This window comes from Fusarium musae, chromosome 3 (genome assembly GCF_019915245.1).
Source record: "Fusarium musae strain F31 chromosome 3, whole genome shotgun sequence".
Classification (NCBI taxonomy): domain Eukaryota; kingdom Fungi; phylum Ascomycota; class Sordariomycetes; order Hypocreales; family Nectriaceae; genus Fusarium; species Fusarium musae.
Window position 1 is genome coordinate 3,946,114 of NC_058389.1, and position 21,449 is coordinate 3,967,562.

The 21,449-nt window shown below is 49.5% G+C and overlaps 6 protein-coding genes across 6 annotated transcripts; 2 read left to right on the plus strand and 4 right to left on the minus strand.

The window, feature by feature from the left end:
- Nucleotides 1-535: 535 nt before the first annotated feature.
- J7337_004645 (uncharacterized protein) lies at nucleotides 536-2,615 on the plus strand (the record flags this gene model as incomplete). The annotated part of the gene is made up of 4 exons (XM_044822337.1): nucleotides 536-1,256; nucleotides 1,314-2,098; nucleotides 2,150-2,478; nucleotides 2,528-2,615. 4 exons carry the CDS (start codon nucleotides 536-538, stop codon nucleotides 2,613-2,615), a joined length of 1,923 nt encoding a protein of 640 aa, XP_044683670.1.
- A 548-nt stretch (nucleotides 2,616-3,163) lies between these two features.
- J7337_004646 (uncharacterized protein) lies at nucleotides 3,164-5,373 on the minus strand (the record flags this gene model as incomplete). The annotated part of the gene is made up of 3 exons (XM_044822338.1): nucleotides 3,164-3,209; nucleotides 3,264-5,055; nucleotides 5,118-5,373. The coding sequence occupies 3 exons, from the start codon at nucleotides 5,371-5,373 to the stop codon at nucleotides 3,164-3,166; spliced, it is 2,094 nt and encodes a 697-aa protein (XP_044683671.1).
- A 1,073-nt stretch (nucleotides 5,374-6,446) lies between these two features.
- J7337_004647 (uncharacterized protein) lies at nucleotides 6,447-9,050 on the minus strand (the record flags this gene model as incomplete). The annotated part of the gene is made up of 2 exons (XM_044822339.1): nucleotides 6,447-8,746; nucleotides 8,804-9,050. The coding sequence occupies 2 exons, from the start codon at nucleotides 9,048-9,050 to the stop codon at nucleotides 6,447-6,449; spliced, it is 2,547 nt and encodes an 848-aa protein (XP_044683672.1).
- Nucleotides 9,051-15,301: 6,251 nt separating this feature from the next.
- J7337_004648 (uncharacterized protein) lies at nucleotides 15,302-16,255 on the minus strand (the record flags this gene model as incomplete). The annotated part of the gene is made up of 1 exon (XM_044822340.1): nucleotides 15,302-16,255. One exon carries the CDS (start codon nucleotides 16,253-16,255, stop codon nucleotides 15,302-15,304), a length of 954 nt encoding a protein of 317 aa, XP_044683673.1.
- A 710-nt stretch (nucleotides 16,256-16,965) lies between these two features.
- J7337_004649 (uncharacterized protein) lies at nucleotides 16,966-17,234 on the plus strand (the record flags this gene model as incomplete). The annotated part of the gene is made up of 2 exons (XM_044822341.1): nucleotides 16,966-16,973; nucleotides 17,036-17,234. 2 exons carry the CDS (start codon nucleotides 16,966-16,968, stop codon nucleotides 17,232-17,234), a joined length of 207 nt encoding a protein of 68 aa, XP_044683674.1.
- Nucleotides 17,235-17,786: 552 nt separating this feature from the next.
- Nucleotides 17,787-20,757, minus strand: J7337_004650 (uncharacterized protein; the record flags this gene model as incomplete). Its single annotated transcript, XM_044822342.1, has 2 exons — nucleotides 17,787-19,984; nucleotides 20,040-20,757. The coding sequence occupies 2 exons, from the start codon at nucleotides 20,755-20,757 to the stop codon at nucleotides 17,787-17,789; spliced, it is 2,916 nt and encodes a 971-aa protein (XP_044683675.1).
- Nucleotides 20,758-21,449: the final 692 nt, after the last annotated feature.

A 21,449-nucleotide genomic window follows, 5' to 3' on the forward strand; every position in this document is an offset into this window, starting at 1 on the left:
GAGAGAGGCTGAGGTACAATTCGCCTATCACGACATTGCCAATCGAAAGATGCGTGTCTTTGACCAGAAGTGGTAAGACTCCACCACGTCAGGGTCAGCCGCCTTTACGGCAATTCAATGGCTCCCTTTGCTGTGGCGGGTCTGAGTTAACGCTAGCTTGAATGGCAAAGTCAGACTAACAGCAAAATCGGCTTTATTGCCTCTTTTCAATCGGGCCTAGTGATTTGACTACAACGACATATCTATACAGCCTCCTCATATTCTTATCTAGTTTCCCTCATCTCTGTTTCCCTGTCTCTCTCTCCTCTTCACGATTGCCATCTGCGCATTGGTCTCAATGCATGGGGTTGACAGCACAATTGAACTCACATTGACTACCTTGTATCACTCAACTTTTTCCCACTCCACCATTTGACTCAGTGGCGTCCCTTGTTGCACTCTGAAGAAGTCTCTTTCGTGTGATCCTTGCAGAATTGTCATCTGAAATTTCATCTGCCTCAAGAAAAGATTCCAGCTGAGGTGACTGTGAGTTGACATGGATCCAATAGGACGAGGAGCTGGAGTCTCGCCCTATGGCACTCCTCGTGGTGCTGGCGCACATCCAGCGCTGTCATCTTCATGGCGTGTGGGCTCGCCTCTAGCTGAGGCCGCTCTGGCTGCAGATCTTGCGGCATGCTCGGATGACGGGTTCGAAGACAATGCGATTGACGACGATGTCTCCGTGTCGGACCTCCAGGGCGACCCCATCATGTATCGTCGACCCAGTGGTGTTGCTTTTGGAGGCTCACGACCAATTATGAACCCTCAGACGTATGATGAGCCAGGCCTGACAGCTCTAGAGAGGAAACAGTCTCGTAATGCTGAGCGTAGCTTGCTACGAGACAACCATGTTCTTCCACCCAAGCACGGATATCGACAGAAGCATGGGCTTTTCACTCGCATTTACCGCCGTCTTTTTAGTACAAAGATTGCGCGGGATGAAGAGGAGACGCCTGCTCTAACTGTGCAGCCTCCCAGCGAAACAGATCCTCTCTTGGGTTCTCGTGATGACGGTCTTTTACCCGAGCACCTCAACGATACTTGGGAGCACGCTGTTGCTGAGCATCGAATCAAGACCACTTGGCAGCGAGAGGCCAAGACCATCATGACCTATTCCGCACCACTCATCGTCACGTTCTTGTTGCAATACTCCATTAATGTCACCAGTATCTTTGCTGTTGGGCGAATTGGCAAGCTCGAACTTGGTGCTGTTTCATGTAAGTCTGAAGCTGGATAGTCGCGAAATAATTGCGAGTCGAGACTAACTTGACCAGTGGCCAATATGACTGCCGCTATTACTTGTCTGGCGCCTTTTCAGGGCCTTGCTACATCTCTCGACACTCTATGCGCGCAAGCATATGGGTCTGGCCATAAGCATCTCGTTGGGCTTCAGTTTCAACGAATGACTTGTTTCTTGTTTGTGCTCGGTTTCCCTGTCGCTGTTCTGTGGTATTTCTCCGAAGGTATCATTAGAGCCATTGTGCCAGAACCCGAATCGGCAAAGCTTGCTGGCATGTATCTCAGGGTCATGATCTTCAGTATTCCGGGATTCATCCTGTTCGAGGGTGGCAAGCGATTTACTCAAGCTCAAGGTCTCTTCCGCGCTACGACTTATGTTCTCCTGATTGTTGCACCCTTCAACGTCTTCCTCAGCTGGCTCTTGGTTTGGAAGCTGCAATGGGGTTTCATTGGAGCTCCTACAGCTGTGGCCATCAGTAACAACCTTCTCCCCATATTCCTCTTCTTGTATGTCCGCTTCGTGGATGGACGACAATGCTGGGGTGGATTTAGCCGACGGGCTCTCAGCAACTGGTGGATCATGATTCGACTTGCTCTACCGGGTATGATCATGGTCGAGGCAGAATGGCTGGCTTTCGAGATTCTCACGCTCCTCTCGAGCCGATTTGGACCCGAGTATCTTGCTGCTCAGAGTGTGGTGACAACCATCACGACACTTTCATACGAGATCCCATTCCCTATGTCGATTGCTGCCTCGACACGTATTGCCAACTTAATTGGTGCCGGCCTTGTTGAACCTGCCAAGATGACTGGTGTCGTGGTAAGTTTACGATTAAACTAATGTTGATATTGTCATACTAATGAGGTCCAGGCTTTTGTTGCTGCTTGTATCATCGGAATGTTCAACCTAACTATTTACACAACCATGCGCTATCAGCTACCGCTGTTGTTCACCAAGGACGACGATGTTATCGATCTTGTTGCAGCAGTCATGCCCATCGTGTCGGTTATGCAAGTCTTTGATGGTCTTGCAGCAGGTGCTCATGGACTGCTCCGAGGTATTGGAAAGCAGTCGATTGGCGGCCCTGCCAACATTATCGCGTACTACGCCCTCTCTCTTCCATGCTCGCTCGCCCTGGCCTTTGGCCTTGATTGGAAGCTGAGCGGCCTGTGGCTCGGTGTCACAGTTGGAACTATGTCGTAAGTTGAAAGATACTCGTACTGGAAGCAATATTCTAACTGTATGAAGCGTCGCATCGATTGAGTATATCTACCTACTCCGAACCGACTGGCACAAAGCTGCCGAGGAAGCAGCCCTTCGAAACGCTGCTGGTTAGTGGCGTATGCCCTTGGTAGTCTATTTCATATTGATCTTTGATGGTCTTGCATTTTTGGAGTCAAAGCAAGTACTGTGGAATTATGCAGTGGTGGTTATATGACATGTGGTTATAGCAAAAGGAGGAACAGTTGACGACGAATGCTGACGATTATATGGGAGTCGCGATAATGCTTTAGTTGGAACTGGTGCAAGTAGTCAAATATTAATGTGATATTTTTGTCGGAGTCAGCTAGACCCGTGCCTGGTGTACTCAACTGTTGCGAAGTTTATTTCATGGAATTCTTTCAATTGAGCAACTGATTGTGTATAATCGTACAAGACATGTCCGAATCTATGGTATTATCTCATTTCTGCTCTGCTCTGCTCTGCTATGCCTGTTCCCTTCGGCTCGACTTCAAGTCTTGACTCATTTTGCGTCTGCCTTTTACCATTTCGCTGGCCCCTTTATAACTCCTCTTTCAAGTCCACGGTTTGAAAGTCTGTGCTGAGACCATGTGAACGAGAAACCCGTATAATGAAATAAAATTATCAGCTCATTGTGCGATTTCAGCCCAGCATAGAATGTGTGCGGATACCCTTGGGACCAAGTTCGCTTTGACACGGTTAGTGAAATTCTTAGTGAGGTTCTCGGGAGTAGGGAACTTACTTGTAATCAACTCTGCTCAAACTCATAAGTCTTTGGGCCTCAATTGTCTGGGCATCCATGTTAGAGTGTAGGCAAAAGGCAATACGAGCAGCGACCTGAGCACCGAGGAACATGGACTCCTCGAAGCCATTCTTTGTCCACTCGCTCAAGTAGTTCGGCAGAGTAGCCGTCTTGATGCTCGTGGGAGTCTGGCTGTGGAAGTGGTGGGTTGTCGTGGGTCCTCCAGCCTCAGAAGCTGGTTGCGGTGTGCCGACCATGTTATTAGCGGTGCCAGCAGCTGCAGCCGTGGTAGCGGCCTGGAGGAGGGGGTTCACGCCGCTTGAGGATAGCTGGTGAGGTGCGCCTGTGAAGGAGCCAGTGGGAGTCTGAGCGCCGGTTCCGGTGGGCGTGGCCATGTTAGAGGGCAGCTCCGAGGTGAACATTGTGGCAGTAGATGGAGAGACGAGATGGCGGGCGTTGAGGGTCTGGAGGATGTTCTCGCGGAGACCGCGGAGACGAGCACCGTTGCCAACAAAGACCAGGTTGTCCCAGCATGGAGGTCGCATGTACATGTCATCGATGCCCTGGACAGTGCGATAGATAGCGTTGACAATGCGATCGATCTCGCGACGTTGAGCGAAAGTGAAGCGCTCAAGACCGACCTCGACATCTCGACGAATGCGCTTTGGTCGCTTCTCAGGGGTCTCAGTGGAGGGTTGAGCGTCGGGCTTTGGCTCAGCCCCAGGCTTGGGTTCTATCGACTGCGCTGGCTCTTGAGTTTGTTCTGGCTTGGGCGCTTCTGTGGCAGGTGTCTCTGTCTCTGTCTCTGTCTCTGTCGCAGGTGCAGGTGCAGGCACAGGTGCAGCGGCGCTGTCGCTCTGAGGTTGAGCTCCGTTGGTCTCGCCCTCGGGCTTGGGGGCTTCTGTTGTGCCGTTACCATTGATAGTAGCCGCAGCGGTCTCTAGAGTCTCCTTTTCCTTAGACGGTTGAGGAACCTCTTCCTGAATGACTTCCTCGTAGAAGAAGGTATTGTGAGTCCTCTTGGAGTTGGGTAGACGCGCAGTCTTAGCGGCGCCTTCAGCATCCTTTTCGCCCTTCTTTCGACCTCCCTTGCCCTTTTCTTTCTCTTTCTCCTTTTTGGCGAGGAATTCCTTTGTCTGCCCGCTTGTAACGATGGCTGCGACGTCTAGAACTCCATCATCCTCTGGGTTACCATTGCCCTCATCAGAATCTCCATTGTCTGTGGGTTTGGGCGCTTCAGGGGCTTTTGGTGCGGCCTCTGCAATGGCAGAAGCTGGTTGACCACCTGTTGCGCCTGCAGTATTCTCCGTAGGAAGTTCCATCAAGTTCTCCTCAGTAGCAACATAGGGGAGGACTTCGCAGATGTTGCTCTTTTTCAGCTGCTCCGCCATATCATGGTTGAAGCCCTTGTTTTCTAGCAACTTGAGCAAGCTCTTTGTGAAAACCTCGCCTCCGCTGATTTCACCATCGGCATCAGATGCGCTGACGTCCATGTGGTTCACAACTCTTCCATCGTGAATTGCTGTAACGTCGACCTTTTGGTAGCCAATGTCCACCACAGTCAGGTTAGGCCACTTCAGACCATACTGCGTAGCGATTCCGCTGTGGATTATGCATAGTGCAGGTGTTCTCGTGTTCTCAAAGATGTATCGGGCAATTGTCTCGCAGTCGGGTCGTGTCCATTGTGGTGAAGCCATGAGCATGATGGGAGTGTTGTGGTATGTAGTTGTAAGCAGGCCGTGGACATGGTCGAGGAAAGCGAGAAGTGCGCTCATGTTGACGATGCGACCAGCTACAAAGATGCGCAATTAGCATTAATTCCTTACACGGCCTTCAATGGCTGTATACACATACCTTCAATGGGGTACACAGCTCCCTCGTCTTCGTCAACATCCTCCAACCATTCCTCTTCCTCAACGCCATTCACAATAGTCGTGCGCTTCGTCTTGTGATAGGGCGCCCACTGATCGCCCTCCTTAAACATCCTGGTGGGCATGCGCCGAGCAGGAGGAGTCAATTCACTGCAACCCAGCTGAGCCATAGTGGTTCTGCTACCAGGGCAGATGATGAGGACCTGCTCCTCGCGCCATTTGCCGGCCGTGCTTGACATTGTGCGATTTCGCTTCCTCGCACTTGCACCGAGATCGAGGCTGTAGTTATAGTGGTATTTATGTGGTGATGGCGTTACTGAGCCGTTGTTTGGTCGCGTTGGTGTTGGTGTTGGCGAGGCTTCTCGAGGTTTGCGCGCCCGGAGCTGGTACCGGGCTGAGGACGACGCGACAGGCGTGAGTGTGGCTGGTGTCGCAGCATCTTGAGCGCTGTGGTGCACGTGACCACCCTGGTCTCTTCGTTGCTTGGTTGGAGTTCTATAGGCCATCATGACAGACTCAAAACTTGCTCAGAGCGTGCTCTAAATACCTGTATCAAGAAGCCAAAATGAGACTCAAACTTTATGAGTAGAGAATCTCCATCTCTGATGTACTTTTAAATACTTGAATGTTGCGTGGGCTCTCATTGCTATCGATTCTGCCAGTGCAGTGCAGTGCCAGTCAAAGAATACAGACCATTCACCTCAGACACTATATTTATTCATTCATTCATTCATTCATTCATTCATTCATTCATTCACAATCAATTATAGGAAACAATAGCCAGTTCATACTGTATCTATTCAATGGCATTAGGAATAATACTTTATCATAGTCTGACCTCTGGACTATACCAGGCCAGGCCTCCAAGAAACCACAACTAACTCCAGGTACACAGATCACTTGCGTTCTTCAAGGATCCTTTCCTTTTATCCATATGTTCAAGCCTTACTCGTCTCATCTCGTCTCGTCTCGTCTCGTCCTTCCCATCCCATGACACATCCAGTACATCGATCGACCAAGACCCGTTCCTCTTCTCATCAGTTTGCTCCTCGAGGTGGTATAAGCTATGCGCTGCTCGAGAGAACTGACAAAGTGGTTATGACCAACCCAACAAACGCCATCAGGGGTCACAAATCGAACCCCTGAACACACAAAGATCCCATCATAACGTACATTTTCACCAAAGTATTGACAAGAATGCGCAGAAAAAAAAAGAAACGTCTCTCAAAAAAGCCGCCCAGTAATTACCCATGAAAAGTGCAGGTCGTGCGCCATATCCCATCTACTGATGTAAAACCATCGTCGTCCTCAATTATACAACCGTGATCGTGTTGGGGGTTGTCTCATTCGATGTAATCTTCTTCAAGTCTTCATGTTTTTCGTTCAGCTCAGTTGGCTCAGTCTCCTTAGTGGGTTCGACCTCCTTTGATGGCTTTCGTGGGGTCACGTCTTCAGTCACATCGTCAATGACTGAGAAAGGTCGGTCAGATGTAGGGGTTGTAAGTGTAGAGCCATCGACACTCCATCGATCATCGGTAACACCAGTGTAAATAGATGATGTGTGCTTCTTCTCGGGTGTCACAGGGCTTTCTGCCCGCTCAGTCTGGGGAAGTGTAGGTGATGTCTGAGCATCCTTGGTCTCAACCTTGGACTCAGTTGCAGCCTCCTCCTCCTCTAGCTTCTCAATCTTGGCGGGCTCAGCAGTAGGTTCCTTTGCTTGAGGCTCCTCGGTCTTGGCAATGTCCGTTTTTGCCTCTTCGGCTGGGAAGAACTCGACGTCGGATTCGGATGACGAATCGTCTTGAGCCTTGTTCTCGACAGTCTTAGGTGCGTCGACCTTGGGCTCATCGGCCTTGACCTCGTCGAGCTTAGCCTCCTTAGCCTCAGGTTCTTCTGCCTTTGGCTCCTCAATCTTGGGCTCTTCAGACCTAGACTCTTCAGCCTTCTTGGCCTCAACTCTGACCTTCTCAACCTTGAACTCCTGGGGCTTGAGATAAGGTGAAGAGTCAGACTTGGTTTGCTCATCCTCAGAGGCAAGATCTTCCTCGCTGAAAGCCTCCTTTCGCAGAGGGCTTCGGAGGTTTGAAACATCGCCGATCTCGCTCTTACTGGATCGCGAGGTCCTGGCAGGGCTCCTCATGGGCAGTGGGGGAGGAATCCTCTTGCCAATGGTAACCATGTTACCCTTAGCGTGGATCATGCGGGATGCAACAGCCTGGGTTCTGGCCGGCTGGACAGCAGCCACCTCGAACACCACGGGTTCCTCCTCCTCCTCATCTTCCTCCGCCTCGCTTTCGGAGTCACCTTCATTGTCGGTCTTTCGGCTGCTCTTGTCGTCCCTGTCGCTGTCGTAGTTGCTCGAGGCCTTGTCAGTGTCATCCCGGGGCTCGACTTTGAGGGTGTCATGTTCCACAGCTGTTATGCTACTGTGGCTGGTCGCACTGAGAGGAGTATGGGCTCCGCTCAAATGTCTTATAGGGGTCAGGTCGACCTTTGTGTAATCAACTTCCTCCTCTTCCTCCGTGACCTCGGGAATTTGCGTGCGGGTAGACCTGTCAAAACCGTCTTCGCTTTGACCTGGGCTGGGGGTTGTCTCGGGTGTTATGCCCACATCCGTCTGTGTTCCAGCATCTGTCATTTGACTTTTCGCCGTTCGTGAGGACATGTAACTGTTTCGGTTACTCCTCGTCACAAAGGTATCTACACTTTGCCTGTTGAATTTTGAGAATGCTGGGCTCGTAGGCGCGGGGTTGAAGTCAAATTGGCTGCTGGTAGGTCGCAGTCTTGATCCTGCCTCTCGGATTTCCAAGCCAGCCATCTCGAGGGCCAACACGCCAAAAGGATCGGGATCATCGACATTGGGAATTCCAAAGGCAGTTCGAGGCGAGGCGGGTGTTGACGATTTGGGTGTCGCGATCATGGCGTCTCCTGGCGCACATTCCGCAGCGATTTTGCTTATCAAAGAGGCATCGTAGTCTGTCCTACCTTCTGCCATCTTGATAACCTCTGAGAGCGGCCCAACCTCCTCTACTTGGCGAGAGACGTTACCAGCCAGAATGTCCATTTGTGTTACTTGGTTGGAATAGAATCGTTCATTCTCGTTCCCTCGCTCGGCCAGGATACACCCGTTCAAGTTGACGACCTGATTTTGACCCCGCGCTTTCAGGTATGTCAAAACGGTATTTCCCAGGTCCTTCCATTTTATGTGCGACTCATCTGAGTCAAGCGATACCAGGGGGCCACTAGTTAGTCCGACGTCTTCGCCTAGGGTGACACGAGGCTTTGTGATTGATTCGAGGGCGGCGAGGTTGTTAATAACGAGAACGCAATCGTAAACATCGACGCCGATAATAAAGCTGAGGGTGGGCGTATGCAACATGATTCCTGATGGGGGTGACCAGGTACCGTCTGACTTTCGTGCTATGAGAATACCGGAGCCGCCGGAGCCTGTCATGTACAGACCGCTGCGCATGCAGGTAAAGATGGCGATTCCGGCTGCGTTCTGGATGATGCGCTTGGGGATCTTCTTGGTGACTCGTTTTGGGGAGCGTGGTTCGCTTGTCGTCGATTGTGCGTCTTCTTCTTCCTCCAATGGCACGAGATATCCATCCGCTGCGTAATCATGTTAGCAAAGAAATGAGGCTGACAAGTAAAGTGAGACAAGCATACTGCAGAAAGACTTGAGGATGCGGGCAGCCTTTTCGCATTCGAGATCCAGAGTGGCAGGCCAGAAAGCCTCCCGCTGTACTCGGCCACTGGCATTAGCGGCCGCAGTATTTAACCTGGACAATGCATTGGAGTTTGCGCCGGATATGGAAGTGCTGGAACGGTTGGAGGACCAGCCGAAGAGGCCAGCTCTAGAACCTCCCGACGACCTCTTGTCCCACGAGGGGAGAAAGGAAGAAACTCGCTGCATGGCGGGCCGTCTTGCCTCTCCGTCGCCGCCGTCTTGGCCAGGCGGAGGCACGACAGAGAGGACGGGAATACAGGGCGCGGTGCTGTTATTGTTACTGCTAGAGATGATTGTCGTGCCAGAGCGGAAGTGGACGGATCTCTTTGGGGGCTTGGTCGGTACAGATACGGGGGTAGCGAATGTTGATGTCGATCTTGGGGTTGGAGATGCGACAGACGAGGCAGGAGACGAGACCGGGGTTGTTGTTGCGGTGGTAGTGGGCGAGCCGTATGATGATGTTGGTGTAGATGATGCTGTAGTCGAGGATGAGGAGACAGAGGAGACGGAATTGGAGTCGGAGAGAGGGTGAACAGTGACGAGGGGTCTCTTGAGGGCCGAATTGTAAGCGGCGACAGCTGAAGCGTGAGAATGGGAGTGGGAATGAGAGTGAGGATTAGAATGAGACGGCGCCGAAGCCGAACTGGCGTGTTGATGAAGGTGGGATCGAAAGTAGTGTCCGCGCTGGTCCTGGTGGGTGCTTGTGCTTGTGCTCGGGCACTGACTTGGACCTGGACTTGGACTCTGACTTGGACTCTGACTTGGACTTGGACTGGCTGAACTATTGCTGGCGTTTGCAGCAGTAGCGCCTCCAGTAGCAGAGCCAGAAGACACTGAAATGGGACAAGTGGTCCCCTGGAATCACGATGTTAGCTGTAAAGTTTACAGGGCTTTCACTTGTATGTAGAGTGAGGTGACCTGTCAGCGCGGACGGGTGGGTGACGTGGGCCGCTGAGCCATTGGGACAGGACCGAGGCTAGGCCGCTGTAGGCTACCTTCAGCTGCGGCCAGCTCGGTTTTGTGCGTTTTTGCAAGGATCCGTGCAGGGGCAAGCAAGGAAATGGAAAGGGAAGAATGAGAGAGGGATGCAATGGGGATGGGATGATCCGCCTTTGAACAAGCCTCCCCGGGTCAAGATGAGACTCGATCAAGAGGGGACGGAGGAGGGGGGACAAAATTGAGGGTGAGAGGAGGATGGAAGAGACGAGAGGATAGAACGGCTGTTGGGGTTTGTTGCTGTGTCATGATATAGCGTTTCCTCATTGGATTGAATTTTATCGATCGCTTTTCCATCGGCGCAATTGACTTTTCCTCAAAAACTCACTTCCTCACTCTCTTTCAACTGATCATCATCTTTTTTTTCTGGCTGCTCCCGCTCGAGGCTGAGTCAGGGGGGCAGCCTTTTGGTCTGATGACGGAACCTCTTAAAAACCCCCAGGGACTTGGGTAACGCCCCTAAACCCAACTTTGACAAGGTGCAGTTACTGCCATTCAACTTTTATGCCGGGGAGAGGGCTGCCCTGAGTAAGGCAAAGCGTAGACTAGATGGCTGATGGGGGGGTCGGGAAGTGAAGCGAGTGGGTGTGAAGCACATGTGAATGAATGGACATTTGGTGGAGGGGAAAACAAAAAGAGAAAAGAAGAGACAACCAGTACAGTAAGAATGAAAAGAACGTGAATTGAATACAGGTACTGACCGAGTTGCTCGTTGTGTTTGTTGAAGCTGTCTTTGTAGAGGCCCATCGCCCAAAACTCCATCCTCCTCCTCCTGTTCCATTGCTTCTTCCATTGCCCTTCATGTTCTCCTTCTTGTTGCTTCCTGCAATGCCGCTGATACTCAGCTTCTTCTTTCGCGCCGCCGTCATGAGGAATTTCTGATCTGTATGTTTCGCTTTGTTGGTTGAGGCTGGTACTAGACAGGGAGCAGTACAGCACCAGTTCAGTTCAGTTCAGTTACTGCGGCAGCAAACATCTCGTCAGCTCAATCCCAGTCTCCAGTCCCGGTCAAGCTCATGATGGTGTGCGGGTGACCCTGCACATGCTTGCCTGTGTGTGCACCTGGTGTATCGAGTGCAGTGCGTGTTACGATGCTGGAACAAGAACAAGCACCATCCCAGGCTATTCAGCTCGTCCCGAAAAGGTACAGCAGATCTCGGATTGGATGCTTGACGTCGCTATGGGTCCGCGATGTACCAGTATCACTACATCTCTTGATGTTGATCGTCACTTGACTCGAGAGAGATCATAGTCAAGTATAAGGCCATATCGTGATAGCAATGAATGATGAGGAATAAAAAGAGGATTAACAAAAAAAGAGAGAAAAAGAAATATCGTACCTGTTTGAGCAACGTTGTACTTGTGCTGCCAACTGTTCCTCTCATCGCCCGTTTACTGTCTGTCCTCTCTGTGTGTGTCTCTTTCGTCCTCCCTTACACCTATACCAGACAGGTTGTGTATAGGTCCGAACACGCTTTCCAAACGACAGCAAATCAAATCACGAAAAAAATCCAGCACAAGCAAATACAAAGAAAAGAATACTCAATGAAGAGATCGAGATCGTTGGAGCAAGGTAAGAACAGGTTGAGCTTTGTAAGAGTGAGAAGAAAATCACAGAACCCTCAACATCAGGAACGAAGTAAAGGGAGAGGGAGAGAGAGAGACAACTTCAAGGGTTTTTCGTTTCGTCGTGAATAGGTGCATACATAGACACATGCATATACATAATGCTTCACATTCCGCATCTACACTCCCTCGCTGTATATGGAATCCACCAACAAGATGCGCCTTGTGCGGGAGCAGGCGAATTGCCAAACATCATGCTCTGGCTGCGTCTATTCTTTGCCCTTTTTTTTGGTTCTGGTCTGCCTCATCTTGTCTTGTCTCTGCCTCTACGCCACGCGACCCCTGCCCACGAGCAGGCCAATCCTGAGATTTAATGGTCGAATTTCACGATCGGGGGGCAATAGCTGCATTCCAATAGTGTCTCATCATTGTTCTCGGCTGGGAGGGCATTGCTTCTGTTCACAATATATGGCCGAAACCACAGGTTAGTGGATTTGCAACTGTCACATATCAGAAGAATACATAGTCATTCAGCCAGCCAATAACCATAGTTTGTCGTTATATGCAAAACACAGTCGTATCAGAATTGGATACAATAAAAAGGAAACACCAAGAGAAAAAGGAAAACTCCAAACGTCTAGCACTAATACAGTATGTACATACAGTACTGACTCAGGAATGTGCAGAAGCTTCAACAGCTAATAGACACTCTTGCACCGTTAACGTGCTCAAAACTCAATCAAAGACTCACGATGTTGAGTGAAATTTCTTTCTTTTAGATCTATCTCCCCAGATTGTCGAGGTCTAGCGAGTCAAGATGAGATGGTCTTTGATCATGATCAACCACACCAAGACGCTACAAGCAAAAAGATTAAGAAGAGCTGCAGCGGCGCCGCATAGCAAAGGCGGGTCGAGCAGACTAAGTTAGTCTAGCTAGGGCCTTTTTCAAATCTTTTAATGGTCTTCCGCGGCCGGGATGTCACTCTATCCCATCCGTTTCCTACTGTACCTTAACCTTCTCGACATTAGACTTTTGTAAACAGTTACAGATAAGATTATATCTCTCACTACTTCTCCTGATCCTGTATGTGTAGCATACGCAAACCATGACGTGCAAACGGCAGCGAGACTGAGGCGTTGAAGCTGGCATCCATATCCTTGAATCCGCGTTTGCATTCCAGCACCAAGGGAAACGATATTAATTTAACGAGCCAAGACACTTGTCAAAGAAATCACTATAGTTAGTCATTTGCTTGAAACAAAGGGAACGTAATACCCGGGTTCTGTGAGCGAGCATAAGCCATAATAAGATAGGTAGGTAGCTTGATAGATTAAACCTGCGGGTCAAGGGTTTTGATAATTGCAGGGATAGCTCCAGATCAGATTAACAAAGAAAACAATTTATTTTCCGCGTTTGACGCTGGGATCCCCCTTGATTACCTAGGTTCAATGAGTCTTTTTCCTTCTTCCTTTAAATAAATCAAAGCTCCATTTGACATGTGTTTCAAGGGGTGATACACAAAGTCCCGGGAAACTCGAGAAGTTACATACAACAAAACGGCATGTTTCTCTGGTATCCAGCCGTGTATACAACGTCACATATTAATTTCCTTGGTCATATTTGAAAGGATGCACTGCTGCATGCTCTACTTTAGTTATGTTAGGCATGCATTATAATTTCTTTTTTTTTTTTTTTTCTTTCTTTTACTGCTCATCGGTTGTCGTTCTCTGGGGGATGGGGCTTGCTAGTTAGTACTCTAGGTACTGTAGCGTGCGTCCTCATTTATCTCGTGCATAATATGAACGGTTTATTACTTGATTAGTCTGATATAGGTCAACAGCCAGTCAGAGTTGACAGTTTGCTCCTGTCTTTGAGGCCATTCTTCTCCCTAACAGTTGCATTCACTTGGCATGGTCTTGTTGGAATGAAAAGATCTGTCCCGAGCTTCATCATGGTCTCAGAGTTGACGCTCTATGCAAGTATCACGAACCACGTGTAACCCGCCTTGCGTCTGCATCAATTAATCACTTTTCCAGGTCTTGACTTCTGTAGTTCTCTCTCCCTCTCTCCCTAGAATTCTAGTCCTCGCCCTGCCATTCCAGGAGCCCTCGTGCCGCCTCAAAGGGGAATGTTTCTGAAACAAGGCTTGCAGTACCGAGAATGGCTTGTGTCACCGGCTTACGACTGCGGCCGATATTAGCTACTACTGCTGCTACTGTTGCACGCACAGATACTCACGACCGTTTCTAGTTCCAGGGAGCATTAACCATCAGTTCATAGGCTATCGTGATGAGAAATGGAAGTGACATGCTTTAGTGCCCAGCGAAACTCGATGCGTCTAAACCGCGGATGCGCGGCCGATATTAGATGTTAGATGGATTGGATGCTTTGAGACAAGTTTGCAAGTTTGAGACAAATCCTACCAAGAAGCAATTATAATCATTCATTCATTCATCTCATCCCCTCCAGCCCCAGAGTCTTATGCTCTCCCTTCAGTTGCCACTCGACTTCAACTTCATCTTCAGCCAAACCTTGAACGCTTTTGGTACAGAGGCGCGGAAACGGCTTCTGCTTGTCCCTCAGCTCTTCTCTTAATGTCTCGGGGATTGCTGCAGCCGTTGATTCTTGTCTTGAAGTGTGTTGCCATTTCTCTTCGCCAGAATTTTCTTACAATCGAATGACGTGCTATATGCATTCCTTTACTCTTAGCACCGAATAGACTTTCATTAATGATATCGTGAAGGTTTGATCGATCACCATATTGGTCTCGATTTCTCAGGCATCATCCTGTCAAACCCCTATCTATTGCTTGAATAGCGTGCTTTTTCTGTACAGGTATCAGTAGAAAGTATGCTAGAGGGAAGAAGGCAAATTTCAGGACATACCTTGGGTCTCTGCTGTGCCATTCGTATTCTAAAAGCTGCCTGGTAAACGTACAATATCTGAGACTCATCATACTATGGCTGACATACCATGCTCACTCTTGTTGAATTAACTGCCAGACCCTGAAGTACACAAGAGAGGAGTGTTTCCTCTGATGGCTATTGTAGTGTAGCAACGCCTCTGACATGCTAGGCCACTTGAAGTTCGGAAGAATTATGTGACAAAAACGTTGGATGGCGTATTTCGCATGTTCTCGAGGCTTATTGTTTGTCTCAACGCCTTATTATGCAAAGTTGAGATGTCTAGGTTATTTTCCCGGGATGTTGACTATGTCTTCAAGACCTCAGAGAGTTGGTAGAGCTGATCTTTGAGAAATATGTGAGGAACACGATTATGAACATGAACGATGTAACAGGTTCACCTTTTGTGACTATAAGCTCCTTGTGAATATTTTCAGCCTAATTTGATTTAAACTGAGCTATTTTTGTTGATACATCTTTGTGCTGTATTACTGTACCAGTCCATAACTCCTCATGACAGGCAGACCTTTGTTGACTCCTGGAGACAACGTCTCAGAGAAATTTGAGTCTTTGCACTCTCGAGTCACATATAAATCGTTCCAGTCCTTGTGTTTTTGAGTGGTTGACTTTGTATATCTTATGTCGTTTGATAGCATGTTCAACTACATCTTACGTGAATTAGACAACCCCAATTCTACTACAGAACTGCAATGTTAACATAAATTACATCTAACTCAGAAGCTGCTTCTGTAGAGATTTGATAAGAAAGAAGCCACCCAATGTTAAACAATTTATGTAGACAAAGGTAGTAGTAATATGCTTCACAATATCTCTCTATAAGGACAACGGCCCAATATTCGCTCCCTCTCATATCTTTGTACAGATACTGCTCGCCTCGTTATCATAAAAACTCCAAAACAATCTCGTCATGATTCGTTACGCTCCTGTTACCCCATCCCCAGCATTACATCTTATATCCTCCACAAAGGCTGAGGATACTCCCCTCCCTCGAGAATATACCTCTCAAGCCTTTCACTCTTTTCTCCCATAAGCCTAACAATCGTGTCCACAGCAGGCACATCGTTGCGAAAGAATATCTGATACCAGCCCACATTGTCACTGAACCTGCCATTGATCCTAACCGTCTCCAACACCTCGAGTTTCTCCCTCATGAGCTTAAAGATGAGATCCCAATCAATGTCAGTTGAACTGAAAGGATCACACCATCCATATATACTCTGCAGATCAACTTCCTTGAGTGTTGAACGGTGTTCGATGATCAGACGGACAAAGTGCACAAAGTTGATTTGTAAATAGCTTAGGTCGATCTTCTCAAGGTGAGGAAGCCTCTTCTTGATGTAGAAGTCAACATCGCTGGCTTCAAACTCGACAGGAGTGCTGTGGACTTTTAGATCTCGGATGTTGGGCATCAGTGAGATGAAGTAATCGAGGAGGTCTGGCTTGAAGGAGATAACGTCGTATTTCAGATGCAAGTGCAGCTGGGTCACCGACCCAAAGACTGTTGATACTCTTGGGTCCAGCGTGGATGGTAGTTTCAGGTATGGGTGCATTATCGGCTCGAGCGTTAGGCTCTTGAGTGGTACATTGCGTCTGAGTAGGGCATCCAAGATGGCTTGTTGTGACTCTTGAATCTCGTTGCCAGCTAATTCCATGGATTCTTCCGAGCTAAAGACGTCGTCAATTGCTCTATAGTCTTTCCAAGGACACTGCGTCCAAGTCAGGCACACGGAATCAAGATTGGGTAGCCTCATGATAGCTGGAACTACCAAGTCAAGAGGCAGCTCGATTGGTTCGAGGAAGATATCTTGAGTCTCGAGATAAGGACCCCAGGCTCGATTCAGTTCATTTGCGTTGATGATTCGCGATGTAGCGTATTCGACTTCTTCCTCAACCAAGCGAGCCATGTTGAATTTGACGGAGTGAATGCGCCTTGCGCAGCTCGGTACAAGGGAAAGATGATTCAGCCTCTCTCCATCTTTCCTCCACGGGACGCCATCGAAACTGGGCAACGCAAGGAGTGATTTTGTACATTCCGCAATCGTTTTACATGAGAGTCTCAAGTTTTTGAGATCTCGGCTTGATAGAAAAACGCCAACATGGTTGATGAGCTCGTATGGGAGATGTGTAAGGCGGGGCTGCGAAGACGATGACGCTGCTACTGGCTCGTGATGCTCCATGATTTGTTCTTGTTCGTCTGGGTAACCTTTGGTGTTGTTTATGGAGTATCAATGGTTTGCTCTATCGCTCGCCTCAAATGTAGTCAAATGCCGACTGTGTCTGTGCATGTTCATGTCAAGAGATGGAGAGAGTTCAGCTTCAATCTTGTCCTGTCTTGACTGGAACCTCGGAGCTGAGCTACCTAAGGTACCTACTGCCACGCCCCACGGTAAACCTATCACGTTCTTTTCCGCATCAAACATCAACCTCTGTCGAATTTCATCCCAGTTCTCATCCGCCGATTTACGGCGATACGCTCATCGTCTCTCCAACGTCTCAAGTGTGAGTATTCTCCAGAAAACTGTTGAGCTTATGTGCTGATGACAGTCAATTTTCAAAGGAGACGCAGGTCATGTGACTGGCTATTCTCGTCCTCATTGTCCCCATCATCCTCATCATGCTCAAGTAAGTTGCCTCATCCTTAACCGTAGCCTCCAGCACGAGCTCGGACTTACATACACAACCAGGGCTTACAAGAACCTCTCACCCAAGACGCGTCTCGGCGTCGGTGTCGCGATCATCGCTTGGGGCGCCGGAGGACTCATGTTGACTGATCCACTTGAGAAGTCTCTCGGCTTGACTCCAACTGAAGAGGACAAGGCTGTGTTGGACAAATACACACCAAAGATCACCACTGTTGACAAGAACGAGAAAGACGGCAGCTGAACTGAAACTGAAACTGAACTGAAACTGAAACTGAACTGAGAAGTTTGCAATACATATATAATAAGGCATATCTATACGTCTCCCAAGCGCAGTGTTTCGTCAAGTAGGTATACCTAGTGAACAAAGCGCAGCAGTGTCAAGGATTGATCTCATTACATCAGAAACAAACGCATGACATAATACTTCACAATTGGGCACTAAGAATATAGGCAAACATCATTAACCTGCTCCAAGCCATCAAGTCATGATGGTCTACCGGTTGACCATCAACCGGTTAGACCTCCCTTTCTATCTTGATCAAAGTCTAATATGCAGTTACAACTCCTCTTCCCGTCTATTCTCGACAAATGCATTGCACAACAGTGCCAACCATGGATGTGTGAGGCCAATCCGGTCTACCTTAAGATGACCATCACATTGGTGAAACCCAGTGACCCAGGAAACAAAGAAAATGAAGAAAACAAAGCAGAATGCAGCGCAACGCCTCCAGATGCAGCCCCCGCCCCTATAATACTTTTTTTTGGTTGTGTAAGAAATTCATACTGCCTTCCCTTAGTCAAGCTCCGTCTTGACAGACGCAGTGCCAGCGTCTTCTACCACCTGTGGAAGTGGTTTGAATAGTTTTGCCATCTCTAATGTGAGATCCATTGCTCCATACTGATCATCAATCTCTCCAACAGATCCTAATTCTTCTCCTCTGCTCGCGCCATCTGACATGACCCACGATTTCACCGACTTCAATAATTGAATAATTTGGACAAAGCGTGCATCCGACGACAACCGTAAGTCCGCTGTTTGCGTGTGCTTGAGCAAGTAGTTGGAGAGCCAATAGAAATGGATACCATCTCGCGAAAACCCGTGCCGTCGAGGATTGCTGGATCCCGGCAATGTTGGCGGGAACTGATTGGCCATGTCCGCATCCCAATTATTCTTGAACTTGCTCAGAGCGATAACAAGTGCCTGCAGACTTTGTGGGTCAACGTTGGCAGCCGCCCCCTCCACAGGAGTACCCCGTCCACTATTGTGACCGGCTGGAGTCATCCAATCATTGGGAGGAGGTGTTCCAAATTTGGACAGCTGAGCCGCATTGCCGTCAATTTGGGCCCGCCGAATCAGAGCCAATATGCCATGGATAAGAACAAACTTTCCATAAAGGTTCGTACTTCCAGGCTGGATCTGATAAGAGGGGTGCAGCAGAGCTTTGAGAGCCCAGTCCATCTCAGGTTGTTTTGGTCGCTGAGTGCCATAAGGATTCTTATCGCGAGCGGCAACATCGCCATTGAGGCCAAGCGCAGAGGCACAGTCCCCGGCATTATCCGCATCCCACGCTGTGTCGTCGCAAGGCAAAGGTAGATGAAACTCCATAACATCGAACAAGGGTTGAGAATTGAAATAAAGTCCCATGGCAACGTCCATTAAAAAGACGCCAAACATTAGACGATTTCGACGCTCTTGATCGACCCAAGTATCCCAGTTCCATTGCTGCAAATCAAAAGTGTTCCGGTCAAAATCGATTTGGTGAAGGGGCGACAAAGAGGCAGGGTCCCGCGACGACTGGAAAAGATTCAGTCGCCTGGCGTTGGCTGCAAGAAAGGGGTAGATCTGTCGAGCCCGCTCTCTTTGTTGAGGATTTCCATTCCAAAGTAATAATATACATGTTAGCAAGACAGCCTGAAGCTCTTCAATATCAGCCCGAGATGCGTGACTCGGTTGCCCTGCCAAAGCTTCATCATTAGACATCATCTTGCAGTCGCGTTGGAGTGCGACAACAAGAAAATCCATCATTTCGCGAACATTGGACGGGGAGACATTGTCTGAGTAACAGGCGCCGATGCAACACATGCCTGCAAGTAAGCCAGTATACGCCTCCATGACCTTAAACGTCGCGACATGGATGAAAGGCATGTGGATGTGGAAGTGAGTGTACTTGTCCAAGAAGTCCTTGACGTTGTCAGGCGAGAAGTAGAGATTCATGCCCGCGCTAGAAGGATCGATGGCCTGATTAGGAGGATAGAAAAAATTAAGGATCTGATCAGAAAGAAGATTGTATGAGGTTTGGTGAGATGGCATTCCCATATTCGACAAAAGGGTGTCACTGGCGCTGGCGCCTGTCGTTCCGGGCCCGGCATTAGGTTCGGGTTTGATTCCGCTCTGAGTCTGTCCAAGATTAGGATTGAAAGATGTGTTGACGTAGGTTTGATGCGCACCAGCCTGGAACATCTGAGACCAATCAAGGCCAGATGGAGGGTTTGTGTTTGAGCCGCCGTACATGGGCAGACCGTTCTGAGCGGGAGGCATGCTGTAGCCAGTCATCTGCTGCTGGTTCATGTTGGGATCAGCGCCATAGGGCTGCGAGGCACCCATGACCTGACCGTTCATGTTCCGTCTGTCAGCGTTGTTACCGTTGTCGAGACGACCAAGCGAGCTGGATCGAGAGAGTTGGCTCTGATCCTGGGCCATGTTGTTCATGCCATCCGAGACTGGGACCATGCCAAATGGGTGGACCATGTTGTCTGCAGGCAGGTTGCCCAAGCCATTAAGGTGGTTGAGGTCACCCTCATGGGCGAGGCCGGCGGCCTTCTGAGCCTGCTGCTGGTTCTTCTTAACGTGAGCCTGAGGGTGCGACAAGTGACTAGCTCCAGTGGGGTTACCACGGCGGATAGAGCACTTTTGAAAATGACGCTTCAGGATATCACTTCGAGAGAAGGTATCGCGGCAAAGAACACACATGTAAGGGCGGTCACCGGTGTCTGTGAGAAAGAATGTCAGTAAGATCTGTCGGTGTCAACAAGCTGTTATACTCACGTCGCAGAAGGTGGCGCTTAAGATGCTTGGCATGGAGGTAAGTCTTTGTGCAGTGAGGGCAAGGAAATTTGCCATCTGCGTCCTTGACAGGAATCACGGTGTTCTTAGCGCCAGTACCAGCGGCTGGGGCAGCAGGCCGTCCAGGAGCACTAGGCAGGATACCGCGTCGTCCCTGAGATCCAACAACGTGAGTGGGAGGCTCGCCCTCTGGCATCACCGCAGTGGGCTGCATAAGAGAACCAGGACCATAAGGCGACGAGACACCAGGTTGGGACATGATGCCTCCAGGGGGCATAGGACGCAACACAGGAGGACCTCGGCCGCCAGCAGGAGCAGGCGCGATAGGCTGTGGGTGAGACGCGGCAGTGGTCGCCTGGGGTATCATAGCAGAGGTGCCATAAGCCTGGGGAGGAGGATATTGGTTCTGGGCCATTGAGTACATACCAGCGCGGTTCGCGGGCTGCGATGTCTGCTGCTGGTAGGTAGGCATGTTGGAGGCCGACCCAGGCGTGTTCGGGGTGCCTGGGGTTCGCGGCGTATGAGGGTGACTACCGTACATGTTCTGCATGGCCGAGGTTGGAGGCTGCAGCGGTGGCAGAGTCTGAGGTAGAGGAGAGCCGGTTTGAAGTTGGTTGGGAGAAATCGCGGTTGGTGAAGGATAAGTCTGACCAGAAGAAGTCGTGTTTATACCATTGGAGGGGTAGTGAGGACCGTCCATGCTACTCTTGGTAGACGCGAAGCTGGTGACAATCGTCGTGGTGTTTAGAATACCGCGACGCAAAGAAAAAAAAAAAGCTGCCCGGGGTACAATGGACCTTGGTGGATGACAAGTCCAAGTCGAGGATTGCGGAGAAAGGGAGGGAGAGGAGGGGTCTAGGAGTTTTGCAAAACTTGAGAGAGCAAAGCAATATCAAATGCAATGCCTTGTAGAGCTCCGCAGAAGATGTTCCCGGATGGTGGAGGATGAGGCTCGTGGCAGGTCCCTCTTTGAAGGTAGTGGTTTGGAGAGGGTGCACAGAGTGGAGAACTGGGTCCCGAACCTTTTTAAGTATTATTTTTTTTTCTTCTCGCGGTCTCCTCTAGACGGTCGAGCTGTCAGGGCAGTTTTTGAAAAGGTGGGTAACGTTGAGTGGGTTCAGAGTGGGTGGGTGTGAGAAGAAGAGGCGAGTGAAGGAGGGAAAAAAGAAGTGGGTTGGTGCGGGTGTGGATTAAAAAGCGATGAAGCAGCACTAAGATAATTTTTTCGGTCTTGCTTAGTACGCAATCACGAGGAGCGGTCGAAGGCAAGAGAAAGCAACAGCAGCAGCTGAAGTGAAGGGAGGAAAAAGTTGCCAGTCGCGGAACTGTTAGTAAAAATGCCTTGGCCGGCACGCACAGTATGTATTGCAAGATAAAGCCGGTACTCGCGTG